The sequence below is a fragment of the Harpegnathos saltator genome, unplaced genomic scaffold (genome assembly GCF_003227715.2).
Source record: "Harpegnathos saltator strain DR-91 unplaced genomic scaffold, Hsal_v8.6 scaffold774, whole genome shotgun sequence".
NCBI lineage: Eukaryota > Metazoa > Arthropoda > Insecta > Hymenoptera > Formicidae > Harpegnathos > Harpegnathos saltator.
Window position 1 is genome coordinate 377,228 of NW_020230620.1, and position 13,835 is coordinate 391,062.

General features: G+C 38.8%; 2 protein-coding genes across 2 annotated transcripts; both read left to right on the forward strand.

Annotated features, from left to right (window-relative positions):
* Positions 1-7,273: 7,273 nt before the first annotated feature.
* LOC112590291 (uncharacterized) lies at positions 7,274-8,463 on the forward strand. Its single transcript, XM_025306293.1, has 5 exons — positions 7,274-7,431; positions 7,502-7,621; positions 7,709-7,826; positions 7,985-8,246; positions 8,314-8,463. The coding sequence occupies exons 1-5, from the start codon at positions 7,288-7,290 to the stop codon at positions 8,456-8,458; spliced, it is 789 nt and encodes a 262-aa protein (XP_025162078.1). The 5' UTR covers positions 7,274-7,287; the 3' UTR covers positions 8,459-8,463.
* Positions 8,373-12,512, forward strand: LOC112590292 (odorant receptor 9a-like). Its single transcript, XM_025306295.1, has 5 exons — positions 8,373-8,430; positions 9,977-10,067; positions 10,163-10,299; positions 11,968-12,100; positions 12,338-12,512. The coding sequence occupies exons 3-5, from the start codon at positions 10,169-10,171 to the stop codon at positions 12,386-12,388; spliced, it is 315 nt and encodes a 104-aa protein (XP_025162080.1). The 5' UTR covers positions 8,373-8,430; positions 9,977-10,067; positions 10,163-10,168; the 3' UTR covers positions 12,389-12,512.
* Positions 12,513-13,835: the final 1,323 nt, after the last annotated feature.

Below are 13,835 nucleotides of genomic sequence, written 5' to 3' on the forward strand. Positions count from 1 at the left end.
TACAGTTAATTGATTAAGATTTGATCAAAGAGCGAGAGACTTCTCGAGACATCGCTTCAGAAGTTTCAGCTAAAGTCAAAAACTACAACAAATTACAGTACGATGTGAAGCATAGAAAACCTACTAGATATAAAATTGGAGAATTTGTGCTAATTAGAGACTTACAAAATAAACCGGGAATTAACCTAAAATTGAAGCCTAATTATAAAGGCCCGTATCAAATAGCTAAAATCTTAAATAATAATCGGTATGTGGTAACTGATATCCCAGGTTTCAATATAAGTACCAAACCATACAACACGGTATTATCACCATACAAACTGAAACCATGGATTAAGCCGATGTTGCCTCCGAGGAATAATTAAGTGAGCACTGAAAAAATAGAATAGGTACAATTAACGTAGCGAAAATCATCGCACTGTCTTGTAGTTCATGATTTGACGAAGAGCGAAGGAGAATACCAACAATATTGTATATAGCCTTCATTCATTCAGGCATTCATTTAACATGTAACTCTGAACAGAGTTATTACACCCCTTCTTCTACGCCAATCATAACGATCTTGAGGTGATAAAGATACAAGAGTTAGGGCAAGAGCACACACACAGGCTTTTGCATAACGCATAATACATAACGCATAAGAGAATAAACCAATTAGTTTTCTTCATTTCCCTCCTCAGGATAGAAATGAAGAACCCACACTCTGATTGTTGGTAATTCCTCAATATCGGGCGCCATTTTGGATCGGTCATCTTGAATTTGTAAAATCCAACGTCAGATTCGATTTCAGAAACGACTTCAAAAACTCCTTAAACGAAATCCAATTTTTGTTATTCTTAAATATCGGCCGCTATTTTGAATCGGCCATCTTGAATTTCCAAAATCCGACGTCGGATTCGGTTTTAGCGAGCTCAAAAATCCCAGGATCGGTATCCGAAAAATTTATTCGCCATCGATAAAGTGTATGCTTCAAAGTTTTTATTTGTCTCGATTCTATCAGTGTCAAACAGATAATAGATTGTTTTTGAGTTTTCACCGATTTAACAAGTTTTGGTGTCATTCTAGTCTGTTTTGAATTATTATCATATTATTATTAACTATCAATGGTACATTACTTATTATTTTTATTTAAAGGTAAAGAAACCGAATTTTTTATACCAAATTTTTGCAAATTTTTGGTTTTCAATTCCAAATGGCTTCTCTTACAGAGCATGAGAGAGTTTCGCTATTGATGATGAGAGGATGAGAGAATAGACAAAGGTCATACAGTGAAGTGAGATTGCTGTTCAATGAAAACTTTCGTAATGAAGGCGAAGGTATTTCAATATCGACTATATCTCGTACCATCAGACGATTTGTAGAAACTGGGAGTAATAAAACCGCCAAAAATCTGAGAGGCCAAGGTCTCAAACGACAGAAGAGCGACAATTTGAATTAACCCAATCATTTGTTGAAAATTCCAGATTATCAATTAGAAAAGCATCTCAACAGCTTCAAATGAATGTATTGTCAATTTCCAAAAATCTAAAGACCATTAAGTTCCACCCCTACAAAATTCATCTCCACCACGAGTTGAATAAGGATGATTTTGACCGCAGGGTGCAATTTTCAGAAATTATGATGCATAGAATTGATCAGCAACCGAACTTTTTGCATAATATCGTTCTTTTAGACGAAGCGTCTTTTGAAATTACTGGTAAGGTAAACCGTCATAATTTTAGATATTGGGACAACGAAAATTCTCATTGGATGCTTGAAGCACATACGCAGCGACCTCAAAAATTGAATGTTTGGGCAGGTCTTTATGATAATCAAGTGGTTGGGCCTTTTTTATGGGCCTTTTTTAATGGGAATTTGAACTCAGAAACCTATCTGCAGTTTCTAACAGACCAAATTGTTCTATCAATACAGGAGATTGTTGGTGATAATTTTGATGATGCTTGGTTCCAGCAAGATAGGGCACCGCCACATTATGGACGCATTGTTCGGAACTATTTAAACGATACTTTCCCTAATCGATGGATAGGTAGAAGAGGAACAATCGAATGGCCACCGAGATCGCCCGACATTGCACCACTTGATTTCTTTCCTTGGGGTTACATAAAAAATAAAGTTTATTTCACTAAACCTCGTAACCTGGATAAGCTTCAACAACGGATCATAGACGAATGTGCTGCAATACTTCCAGAAATGATAAGGAGTGCGACTGACAATTTGTACGTCCGCTTAGCACACTGTCAAACGGTCAATGGGGAACATTTTGAACATCTCTTGTAATCTCAGGCCGAGTTACAAGATGCTCTACCTTCGGTGGCCGGGTTTGAGACATCTTGCCTTAAGTGGCCGGGTTTGAGACACCTTGCCTTCAGTGGTCGGGGACTAACTGAACCTTGCCTTCGGTGGTCGGGTTTGAGACACCTTGCCTTCAGTGGTCGGGTTTGAGACACCTTGCCTTAAGTGGTCGGGTTTGAGATACCTTGCCTTCAGTGGTCGGGTTTGAGACACCTTGCCTTCAGTAGTCGGGTTCCGAGACGCTTTACTTTCAGTAGACTTCACGATCAGTGAAGTAACGTAAAACGCATAATTTCGAGAACAACGTCAAGGTTGAAAACGTCATATCCGAACATAAAATTTTTCAAGCTTGACACTTTTAGGTCAAAAGTATAGATTTTCAGCCCTAAAAAAGTCCGGTTTGACCTTAATAATAATCTTAACTCATGACCTTGAGAATAAGGGCAAGGTCACGGCTGAATGTCTCTCGTTGACCTCTACATTCTTATTCTTATGCGTAACATTGCTCCCTAGCAGGTGCATTTTCGAACATATTCGCGTTTTCAGCCTGAAACAAGCTTAGACCTTTATGTGAACTTCAGAGGTCAAATTTGGCAGTGTTCAAGGTCATATCCAAACGCCGAATTTTCCGCTCTTTTTATTTCTGGGGTCAAAAGTATGGGGTCCTATTTAAAAAATTGACCTGACCTTGAAATGACCTTCAAGGTCATTATCCAGGTCAAATCTAAGGTCACCGTCAGATAGCCAGGAAAAAATCATAAAAACCCAGTACTTCGCATTTTTCTAGGACTCATATTTTTCGAGTTATTCTGCTCTTCCCAGACTTTTATAACACCCTGTATATAAGGCCTGTTCTTTTTCGCTATACTGCTGCACTGATGCAATAAGTTAGAGTGAGAAATATATATTTGTTTCACTCTAATATATTGCATCAGTGCAGCAGTGCAGCGAAAAAGAATAGGCCTTATATTTATATGTATGTGTACTGGATTTCAATGTAGCGCGTATCCCCACTCTATATCACGTGACCCATTTTAGTTCCACCAGTTCCGATACGTATCATGGTGGCGCTCCAAAAACCCTCGATTTCTAAGAGAGGAGTTTGTACTCCCTGGCCAAGAGCCAAGACATTCGAGTCGAATGCTATCTTCAGAGTGGTCGAGCTGTAAGATATGACGCGGATTCCGACATCTATGGGAATTACAATGCGCTAAAAAGACATCCGCCGCGTCTACTACAGTGACACCTATACGAGTATATATATTCCTAGGCGGCGATTCGAAGCTCTTTTCTCCCTTCGCTTGGCTTTGCTTTGCTTCTTCGCTTTGCTGCTCTTTTCTCATGAGCTCTCGTGAGTTTGCCTAGTTATATAAAAAACTGTATCGGAAGCGAAGTATTCTTGCGGTGGTTAAAACGGAGCTTTTCGTCCGGTTCGATGGTATGTTGTTATCAGGCCAGTCGTAAGAATTTATTATTTCTTATATTACCGTAGTGTTTCTTTGAGAAGCAAGATTATCGAAACTTGTTCGTTGTGAATCCAAAACGATATACGGGTTATCTATACTGTCACCGTTATACTTGTGAAAAGCGTATCATTAAGATACTGTTAGTGTTCGGTGCTTGAAGCAGAAATATAGAAACTGTGTTGTGTGTGTTAATCAAGATTTTGGTTTATTGAATCCTGATGAGAAGATCCATGTGGTTATCATAAACAGAATTCATAATTCTTCATAGCCGTTCGACAATACTTTTATCGACAATCGCAAGGTCATTCCTTACAAAAATGAGTAGCAGGAAAGAAAAGGTACGAAAACTAATATCTCTCGCGCGTGTCGGAGTTCAGTGAGAAGAGAACTAAAAGAAGAAAATTCAGAGGAAATCAGTATACAGTAGGAGAAACAAGTGAAAGTTTTACAAGTACAACAGCAGAGAAGTTGCGGAGAACTGGTGACAAGGAAATTCCGCTTGATATACAACACGGTTATTGTATATTAAACTTTTACCCTGTTTTTGCTACAATTAGTGCATCTGTTATTTGCAAAACCTGCAAAAACGAAGTTTGTTTTACTAAAACCAACCCTCGTGGATTGGGTTTCAAAATTCAATTGCAATGTACGTGCGATTTATAGTATATATATATATATATATATATATATATATATATATAAACTCTCCTCCGTTTATCGAGAAAGCATTTGAGATCAATCGTCTGATTATGGTGGCAATACGATTGTTAGGAATCGGCAGAGAAGGCGTAAACTTATGTTGTGGGATAATGGATATCGAGCTTGGGCTTTCAACATCGTGTTATTCTACTATGATGAAGAATTTTCATTGCGCGGCTGCAGCTACGATTGCGTGCTGAAAAGAGCCGTCGATGAGGAGAAATAAATGACTTCTGAAACAGAATTTTCATCATCGAATCTAACAGTATCAGGGGATGGAACTTGGAAAAAACGAGGTTTTAGTTCACGGTTTGGTGTGACTACTTTGATTGGTAAATACAGCAACAAAGTACCACATGCTAGTGGTTAAATCAAGCTTTTGCCAAGTCTGTGCCTTATCGAAAAGCAAAATGAGTACTGAGGAGTTCGATATATGGTTTAAAAGTCATGAAGAACAATGTACATACAACCGTTGTGTTTTCTGAACGCAGCCAATGGCCGCGTTTAACAGAAAAAGCTGCTTACTAAGCGCCTAGTGATTATCGTTCTCGATTGGTTCATTCTTCTGGATTCATTAAAGAAAGAATTCTGAAAGAATACTCCAATCATAGATAATAATCACTAAGCGCTTAGTAAGCAGTCTTTTCTGCTGAACGCGGCCATTCCCTTGGGAAAAATTACTTCAAATTTTCAAATTAACTTAAAATTATTTATAGTTAACTGTAAGTAATTTATAGTTAACTATAAGTAATTTGTAACTTTAGGTAACTATAAGTAACTTTAAGTTAATTTGAATATTTTAAACTAATTTTTCTTAAGGGTTGTCTATGGTACCGCATGTTTTGTACGAGTGTCCATTGCCCACGTTTCTTGATAAAGTCTATTGTTCGCCTCCGTGGCGGTTAGATGTGATTCTTGTAACTACGCATATTTTTGATCGTGGGGACTGCGTACGCGTTGTCCGACAAAACCATTACAGTGACGATAAACAGTCTTTCTTCTTTATGTTATTATTTTTATTTCAAATATATCTTGCAAAATTCTTTCTTATACCTCTTAATACCTTATATCTAATACCAAATATCGTCTAATTGTCACCAATGTTTACGTTTTTCTTATACTCAAATGAAACAGGTATGGAATATAGTATGTACTTCTCTGTTTAGTATCGCGACGTTTATACGCGCGTCCGGTTACCACGTACCTGATTATACAGGGTTTGTCAAAAGTGTGGAAACCCTTAAATAATTTTTATAAAAATGAAAATATAAGAAAACGGTAAAACACGTGCTTCGATTTTTCAAAAAAACTACCCTATGACATGGATACCGATGATTCCCCACCCCCTGGTACGCGGGGGTAAAAGGGGGGTTGAAAATTTTAAATTGGACTAAGGGTCGAGTGGGGGCTCATTTGAAAGGTCTTTTCATAACAAACACACCCTTAAAATTTTAAGTCGCTACGACCCCCCCCCCATTAAAAATGGCGGCCGTTCAAATTTCGAAATTTCATGCACTTAGTGTTATCCAGGATCAACCGGCTACTTAAAATCAGTTGTCCTCACTGCTACTGAAAATCAGTTGTTCTCACGGCTATTTAAAATCAATTGTTCCCACTGCTACTTAAAATCAGTTGTTCACACGGCTACTTAAAATCAGTTGTTCTCAAGGCTACTTAAAATCAGGGGGAGTACCAGACTTTTTTGAAAAATCAAAAAATTGTGTTTTACCATTTTTTTATATTTCCATTTTTACAAAAATTATTTAAGGGTTTCCACACTTTTGACAAACACTGTGTGCTGGCTATGAAGAAACACAGTAAGAAAGAACGATGTAAACTCGAGCGCACAGCACCCACACGCGAGAAAATATTAACCGTATCCACGTACAAGCGACGCAAACAAAGACTGCACGTCGAACAGAAATTAGAGACGGAAGAAAAAGCGTAAAAGTGTAATCGCGATATTCATGTACTATATCGATCATATAAATATAATAATTCATATTTACAACAATGGTTCGCTCTATCTCTCCCCTCCTCCCCTAACAGATCACTTGTAAGTACTTCTTGAATAAAACTATTGATAGAGATTTATTGCGCGATACAAAAGCGCAATTTCCTTTTCGATTATTTGTTTTTTTTGTAGGTAATAATTGCGTGTAACGTGGACGTGTATCAATTTTTTGATAAAAAAAAATAGCAGTTTTGGCACAAAATCGACATCGCACGGATAATACGGTAGAATCAGGTATTCCCCTCTGCGAATTAACGCTGAAGAAAATAGTATTTTACATACCTCAATGTGTGTGCTCTTCCCGTATGTACATTCCCGCAGAGTTTCGATGAAATCAAAATTTTCGAGCCGGACTACATGAGTCCCTTGTAAGTACTGATCCCTTCGATGTCGATTATCTTTTATTGTTCCAAGAGAATAAGTAGATAGAATCTTATCCCCGACCTCGGAGCTCGGAGCAATTTTTGCATCTTCCCCTTTGTAGATTTGAGACCTCACTCGATTGGGAGAAAAGAAAAAAAAAGAAAACACCGATTGTAGATTGTAGAGCGTCGGTTGCAGCTGTGCCTCAAGCGATTACAGAGTTGCATGTTGAGGAAAATGCAACTCGCTACTCATGAATATGTGATACTTCGCGTATTCGCAGAGTACTACAACTTATCGCGCACGTTACTTGACGACTTCGTAGCGCCGCGCTATTAAATTGATTTCCTTTTGATACTGTCCCAAGAGAATACGCAATGAGCCCTTTTAAGCGTAAATATTCGACTAGATGTATGTTTGTTTCGCAGTGTCCCTTTGATGGCTTGAAAGAAAATGTCTTTCTATGACAATAGTTACTATTATCTCAACAAACGACTTTTGTCCATCATCGGCCAATGGCCATATCAATCGCGTCTGGAGAGTAATACGATGCTCGGCATCACGCTATTCTTCACTGGCAGTTTGACATTCTTGGAGGTGTTTGAAATACGCACGACCCAAGACCCAAGATTCAAAATTGACCGTCTGTTTCGAATTGTGTTCGTAGGGATGGGGTCTGGTAAGCGGCATAACAGATCTGAGCATCATCATGGAGAACGCGTCGCCGTTGCTGGTGAACAGCCTCATTTTCGTGAAACTGATCAATTATTTCTTCAATAAGTATAAAGTCCGTTCCATTTCCGTTCCGTTGTGAAACGCTAAAACTGGCCGAGCATTTTATAATCATAAATCGAATGAATTCTTCGAACTGCAGATGAAAGAACTTCTGGATCACGTCGAGGAGACCTGGAAAATGATCCAAGTGGGTCCACGTAATGAAATATTACGGAGCTACGCGGAACAAACTAAAGTCCATACGATAAGATATATGTGTGAGTTCCTCTCATCTCCTTTAGAGATCGATGTCAACGTCATTCTCCCTCCTTTGACGGCTCATGTCAAATTATATCTCTCGAGCGAGCACGGCCATTATTATTACATAGGAGAAAAAGAAAGGAAAGGAAGAGACATTAAGCGGCTCTCATTCCAGTGGCTTTGTACGCGATGTGGGTCTTGTACTCGACGATGCCGCTCATCGTCAGCTGGACGTACAAGCTTCTGCCGATTAACGCGACCTACACGGCCAGATTTCTCTATCGTTTGGAACACGTTTGTGACGTGGACAAGTACTTCAATCTGCTGATGTTGCATGGCTTCATCAGCGTGTTCTACATAGTATCAGTGGCGATCGCGGTCGACACGATGTTTATACTTTGCATCCAGCATGTCTGCGCGTTGTTTGATATCATAAAGTAAGTCGATCCCGATCCTTTAGGGAAAATCCCTTCTGAATGATGTCACGTTTTTGATCGAGTATAGGTACGACATGGAGCGCATACAATGCTCGGATTTCGTGACGCTTGAGCTGGATATTGCGGACGACATCGAGTACCATAAAATAATCGAGTGCATTAAATTGCACGACCAAGCGTTCAAGTTAGTGCCAGTTGGAAATACTCTTTAGCTACACATGTCTCTCTGGCCGGCGTCTCTTTACTCGACTTGTTTTTTTACCCGATTTTTCTATACACCTGGTTTAAAAAAAAAAAAACGTGTCTGTCAATATCGATTAGTAAAATACGTACAACAATCGCTGGTTATTCGAATCCTTCAATATACAGCAGATTCGGATAACGAGGAATGACTACAACTGTTGGGGACTTGAATATAAGTTCTCGCTGTTTTTTCGTGAAAATGAATGCTTTATTTATGAAAATGAGTAAAGACCATGTCATTGAAAGTATTGTCCAATGCTAGCCACTACTTTCTCCCATTTTTCTGTCAGTATATACGAATACCATGTCGAAAGAAACGACTCATCTTTTGAGGTTATCTACGAATCGGCCCATTTTTTGGCATCTTCATAAGAATGGAAGTGCTGTTCAGCCAGGCCATGAGCCATCGATCGGGACAAGTGGTAGTCGGAAGAAGCAATGTTCGGTAAATACGGCGGGTGAGATAGGCCTTCCCATTTCAGCGTTTCCAGGTAGATTTTGACCGGTTTTGCAACATGTGGCCTTTGAGGGGCTCATAATATACTACACCCAGCTGATCTCACCAAATACAGAGCATGAGCTTGGAACCATGGATATTCGGCTTTGCCGTTGGTGGTGATCGGCATGGCCGAGCTTACCCCACGATTTTCTACGTTTCGGGTTATCGTAGTGTATCCTCTTATCATCACCCTTCACGATACGATGCAAAAAATGCCTTTCCTTTTCTGCCGTTGGAGCAGCTGTTCACACGTGAAAAACGCCGTTCGACGTCTCTCGGCTGCAACGACGTACGGCACCCAATTTCCTTGCTTTTGAATCATTCCTAATGCTTTTAAACGTTTGACAACTGTTGTGTGATCAACTCCTAATGATTCTGCAAGTTCAATTTGCGTCTGACATGGGTCTTCATCCAGTAATCCTTCCAATTCTCCGTCTTCAAACTTTTTCGGTGCGCCAGAGCGTTCTTTATCTTCAACATCAAAATCATTATTTTTAAAGCATCTAAAGCTATCTCTGCATGTTGTTTCCGACAGAGCGTAATCGCCGTAAGTCTCCACAAGAATTCTATATGTTTCAGCTGCAGATTTTTTTTTTTTTAAGTGATGCAGTAAAATTCCCCGTAAATATTCTGTTTTATGAAATTCGAACATTCGAACGAAATTCGATATGTTTAACGCCATGAAAAAATATGTTGTTTACACTTCGGCGGAATAACATATACTGTCACTTTCTAATGGAGCCTAATGGTGGAGCTTCACGATGAAGTTGGCTGTAGTATTGCCCGATGCAAAAAGGCTAGGATAACACCTCTGTCGGGCAAACAGCGAGAACTTATTCAAGTCCCCAATAATTTGCAACCTTTATACGACGTTATAGCTTTAAAGTGAATTAAATAGTTCTACTGAGATTTTGCGTTAGGACACAAGTTAATTGTATTAGAACTGCTCACGTGGACTAACACAACTGTTTCGTCATTTTACGCAAAGATTTTCCGAATTGCTCTCATTCGCTTACGCAACGTCCTACCTTTTTCTACTAGGAAATGTGATCATATGCATCAGTTCCAGCTCGGCTGAGGTGAATACTTGATAATTTTCAGCACTGCGTGTGTATATACTTGGATTTGTTTTTATCTTGCATGTTTAATCGCTATTGCATATTGTATGTTCAAGTTGCTCATGGTGGATGTTCAGTTTGACGAAATTGCCAGATTTTCCGCCTCTAATATAGCTCAATTGTTACACATATATTATCTGAGTTGGATGTGTCAGCGATTGCTCGATTACAGTGGCGATTTTCATAAAGTAATGTACGCATATTTGTTTGCAGTTGTATACGTACATACATGTATACCCTAATAACAATGTTACGTAGCTAGATCTATCGGAAACAGATTTTGCTAGACGCCTGCTGCAGGAGTTGATGGCAAACTGATGTCAGACTTAATACAGACTCTGTAGTATCAGATGTGGTCGGCAGAATGTCAATAATATTGAGACAAAATTTGTTACGCAGGTTTGACATCAGATTGACGTCGACATTTGAACAGATCCTGACGCGCAATCTGGCGGCAGATTGCGGTGGCAGAAACATATATTATCGAATCTTACTGTGCATAGTCTGACGGCAGACTGGCGACAGAAATACAACAGATCCTGACGCACGCAGTGCATCTGTCGAGAGATAGGCGGCAGAAACATATTAGATTCTGTCGTGCACAGTCTTACAGCAGATTGACAGCAGAAATACAGCAGATACTGCCGTACTCAGTCTGGCACCAGAATGACGGCAGAAACGTAACAGATCCTACTGTCCACAGAGTCTGACAGCAGACTGGCGACAGAAATACAGCAGATCCTGTCATAATCATTTTTACGCCCCCTCCCTCCTCTCCCTTTTCCTCCAGTCCTATACATTACATCAAGGTAATAATTAAAATACAACACAATATACGTACAATCTTTTTATTTATCGCACAAGATGCGATTGTATTTACTGTGGAAAATTATGACATTAATACAATATAATTTTTAATTTACGTATTTGCTTAAACATATGTATTACATAACTATAGTTAGAGAGATACAACTGTAATATAGATCCGATATCGCTGCAGATTGCCGTTTCTCCTAATTTATCAGTTACACCAACATCGCCTCCAAGTGATCGTGCGTCGCCGCTTTCTGAAGCTATGACAAGAAACATCGTCGCCTTCGTTTTCCCGCGCGTAAACACTATTGTCCCCCTTTATCCCTTTGGGAAAAGTGCATGGAAAAAGTTTATTGTTAACTTTTTTCCGATTATAGCTGTCTCGTTCGACAGCACCTTGTGCTATAAATAAAAAGATTGTACTATAGGTTCTGGTTCTGGTACAATAAATGACTTTGGGCAGAGTTGTTACACTCTATCCCCTACGCCAGTCAACGATTATGAAGACAAAAGATAAACAGGATCGCGTACGCAGTCCCCACGTTAAAAAAATATGCGTAGTTACAGAAACAACATCCAACCGCCACGGAAGCGAACAATGGACTCTATTGTACGTATATTATGTTGTTTTTTAATTATTACCTTGACGTAATGTGTATGACTGGAGGAGAAGGGAGAGGAGAGAGGGGGCGTAAAAATGATTATGGCAGGATCTACTGTATTTCAGTCGCCTGTCTGCTGTCAGACAGTGGACAGTAGGATCTGTTACGTTTCTACCGTCATTCTGGTGTCAGACTGTGTGTACGGCAAAATCTGCTGTATTTTTGTCGCCAATCTGCCGTCAAATAATATAATATAAGCAGACTTTGCGTCATCAGAATGCAGGCAGAACGGATAAACAGTTGGCACAAATCTGCTGTAAACCTCTGATTCATTCTGCCGTCCGTCTGCCGTCAGTCTGCTGTAATTTTGCTAGCAGGGTATATATATACATACATGCACGCTAAAACTTGTGTCAATTAATGAGAAAAATGCACTTCACTATCAGTTACAGTTGCAACTGGTATATGATTTCAATGAGATCTAGACAACTGTTAAAATTCATGTTGATGCGTGCCACTAAACCGTGTCAAATAAAAGCTGGAAAGATGTACGTAATGTCGATGGAGAATTTCAGCTCGGTACGTAAATAGATATTACGCGGCTCGGATAAACATCTTCCTTCGGAAAAATTTTCAAATTAACTTAAAATTATTTATAGTTAATTGTGAGTAATTTATAGTTAACTATAAGTAACTTTAGGTAACTATAACTATAACTTTAATTGAGTTAATTTGAACATCTTAAAGTATTTTTTTCTAAGAGCTCCCTACTAAGGTACAGCAACATCATATAGTCTTCTTTCCATTTTTTTTCAGATGTTGCAAGTATCTGTATCTTATTTCACTATGCTCACGTCACTGCAATAATTTTGTTATAATCAATAAACTCAATGAAACTATACAACCCAATAAAATATACAACCTGTTTAAGACGGTATTGTCGTTTAGAAATTTGAAAAAATCGATATTGAGTTTTTTGGATTTTCTTATACTATAGAATATATAAATACTCCCGAATATATAAATATGCCTGTTAAAACCGTATAGTGAAATTCGTTGTTCCGTTGTTTGTTGTTTTAACCTGCTCGGAATACATTAGGCCTGTTTAGGGCCTTATATTGGAAGAAAAAGATACACTCTTGTACAACCAGTTCAGCCAAAAAAAAGAAGCATTTTGTTGTTCGGTTTAGTCTCGTCCCGACCTCTGTACAAAGTGGACACGAACATATAGCAAAATGAGTAGCAGGAAAGGAAAGGTACGAAAACTAATATCTCTCGCGCGTGTCGGAGTTCAGTGAGAAGAGAACTAAAAGAAGAAAATTCAGAGGAAATCAGTATACAGTAGGAGAAACAAGTGAAAGTTTTACAAGTACAACAGCAGCGAAGTTGCTGCGAAGAACTGATGACAAGGAAATTCTGCTTGATATACAACACCATTATTGTATATTGAATTTTTACTCTGTTTTTGCTACAATTAGTGCATCTGTTATTTGCAAAACCTGCAAAAACGAAGTTTATTTTACTAAAACCAACCCTCGTGGATTGGGTTTCAAAATCCAATTGCAATATACGTGCGATTTATAGTATATATATATATATATATATATATATATATATATATAAACTCTCCTCCGTTTATCGAGAAAGCATTTGAGATCAATCGTCTGATTATGGTGGCAATACGATTGTTAGGAATCGGCAGAGAAGGCGTAAACTTATGTTGTGAGATAATGGATATCGAGCTTGGGCTTTCAACATCGTGTTATTCTACTATGATGAAGAATTTTCATTGCGCGGCTGCAGCTACGATTGCGTGCTGAAAAGAGCCGTCGATGAGGAGAAAGAAGTGACTTCTGAAACAGAATTTTCATCATCGAATCTAACAGTATCAGGGGATGGAACTTGGAAAAAACGAGGTTTTAATTCACGGTTTGGTGTGACTACTTTGATTGGTAAATACAGCAACAAAGTACCACATGCTAGTGGTTAGATCAAGCTTTTGCCAAGTCTATGCCTTATCGAAAAGCAAAATGAGTACTGAGGAGTTCGATATTTGGTTTGAAAGTCATGAAGAACAATGCACATACAACCGTTGTGTTTTCTGAACGCAACCAATGGCCGCGTTCAACAGAAAAAGCTGCTAACTAAGCGCCTAGTGATTATCGTTCCCGATTGGTTCATTCCTCTGGATTCATTAAAGAAAGAATTCTGAAAGAATACTCCAATCATAGATAATAATCACTAAGCGCTTAGTAAGCAGTCTTTTCTGCTGAACGCGGCCATTCCCTTAGGAAAAATTACTTCAAATTTTCAA

Excerpts from the sequence above, each read along its gene's own strand:
- LOC112590291 (XM_025306293.1), top strand. The coding sequence starts at position 7,288 with ATGTCTTTCTATGACAATAGTTACTATTATCTCAACAAACGACTTTTG. Across the intron at positions 7,622-7,708 it reads ATTTCTTCAATAAGTATAAA|ATGAAAGAACTTCTGGATCA; the intron begins GTCCGTTCCATT and ends TTCGAACTGCAG. Across the intron at positions 7,827-7,984 it reads CCATACGATAAGATATATGT|TGGCTTTGTACGCGATGTGG; the intron begins GTGAGTTCCTCT and ends CTCTCATTCCAG.
- LOC112590292 (XM_025306295.1), top strand. The coding sequence starts at position 10,169 with ATGGTGGATGTTCAGTTTGACGAAATTGCCAGATTTTCCGCCTCTAAT. Across the intron at positions 10,300-11,967 it reads GGCGATTTTCATAAAGTAAT|TTACAGTTGCAACTGGTATA; the intron begins GTACGCATATTT and ends CTTCACTATCAG. Across the intron at positions 12,101-12,337 it reads CGATGGAGAATTTCAGCTCG|ATGTTGCAAGTATCTGTATC; the intron begins GTACGTAAATAG and ends ATTTTTTTTCAG.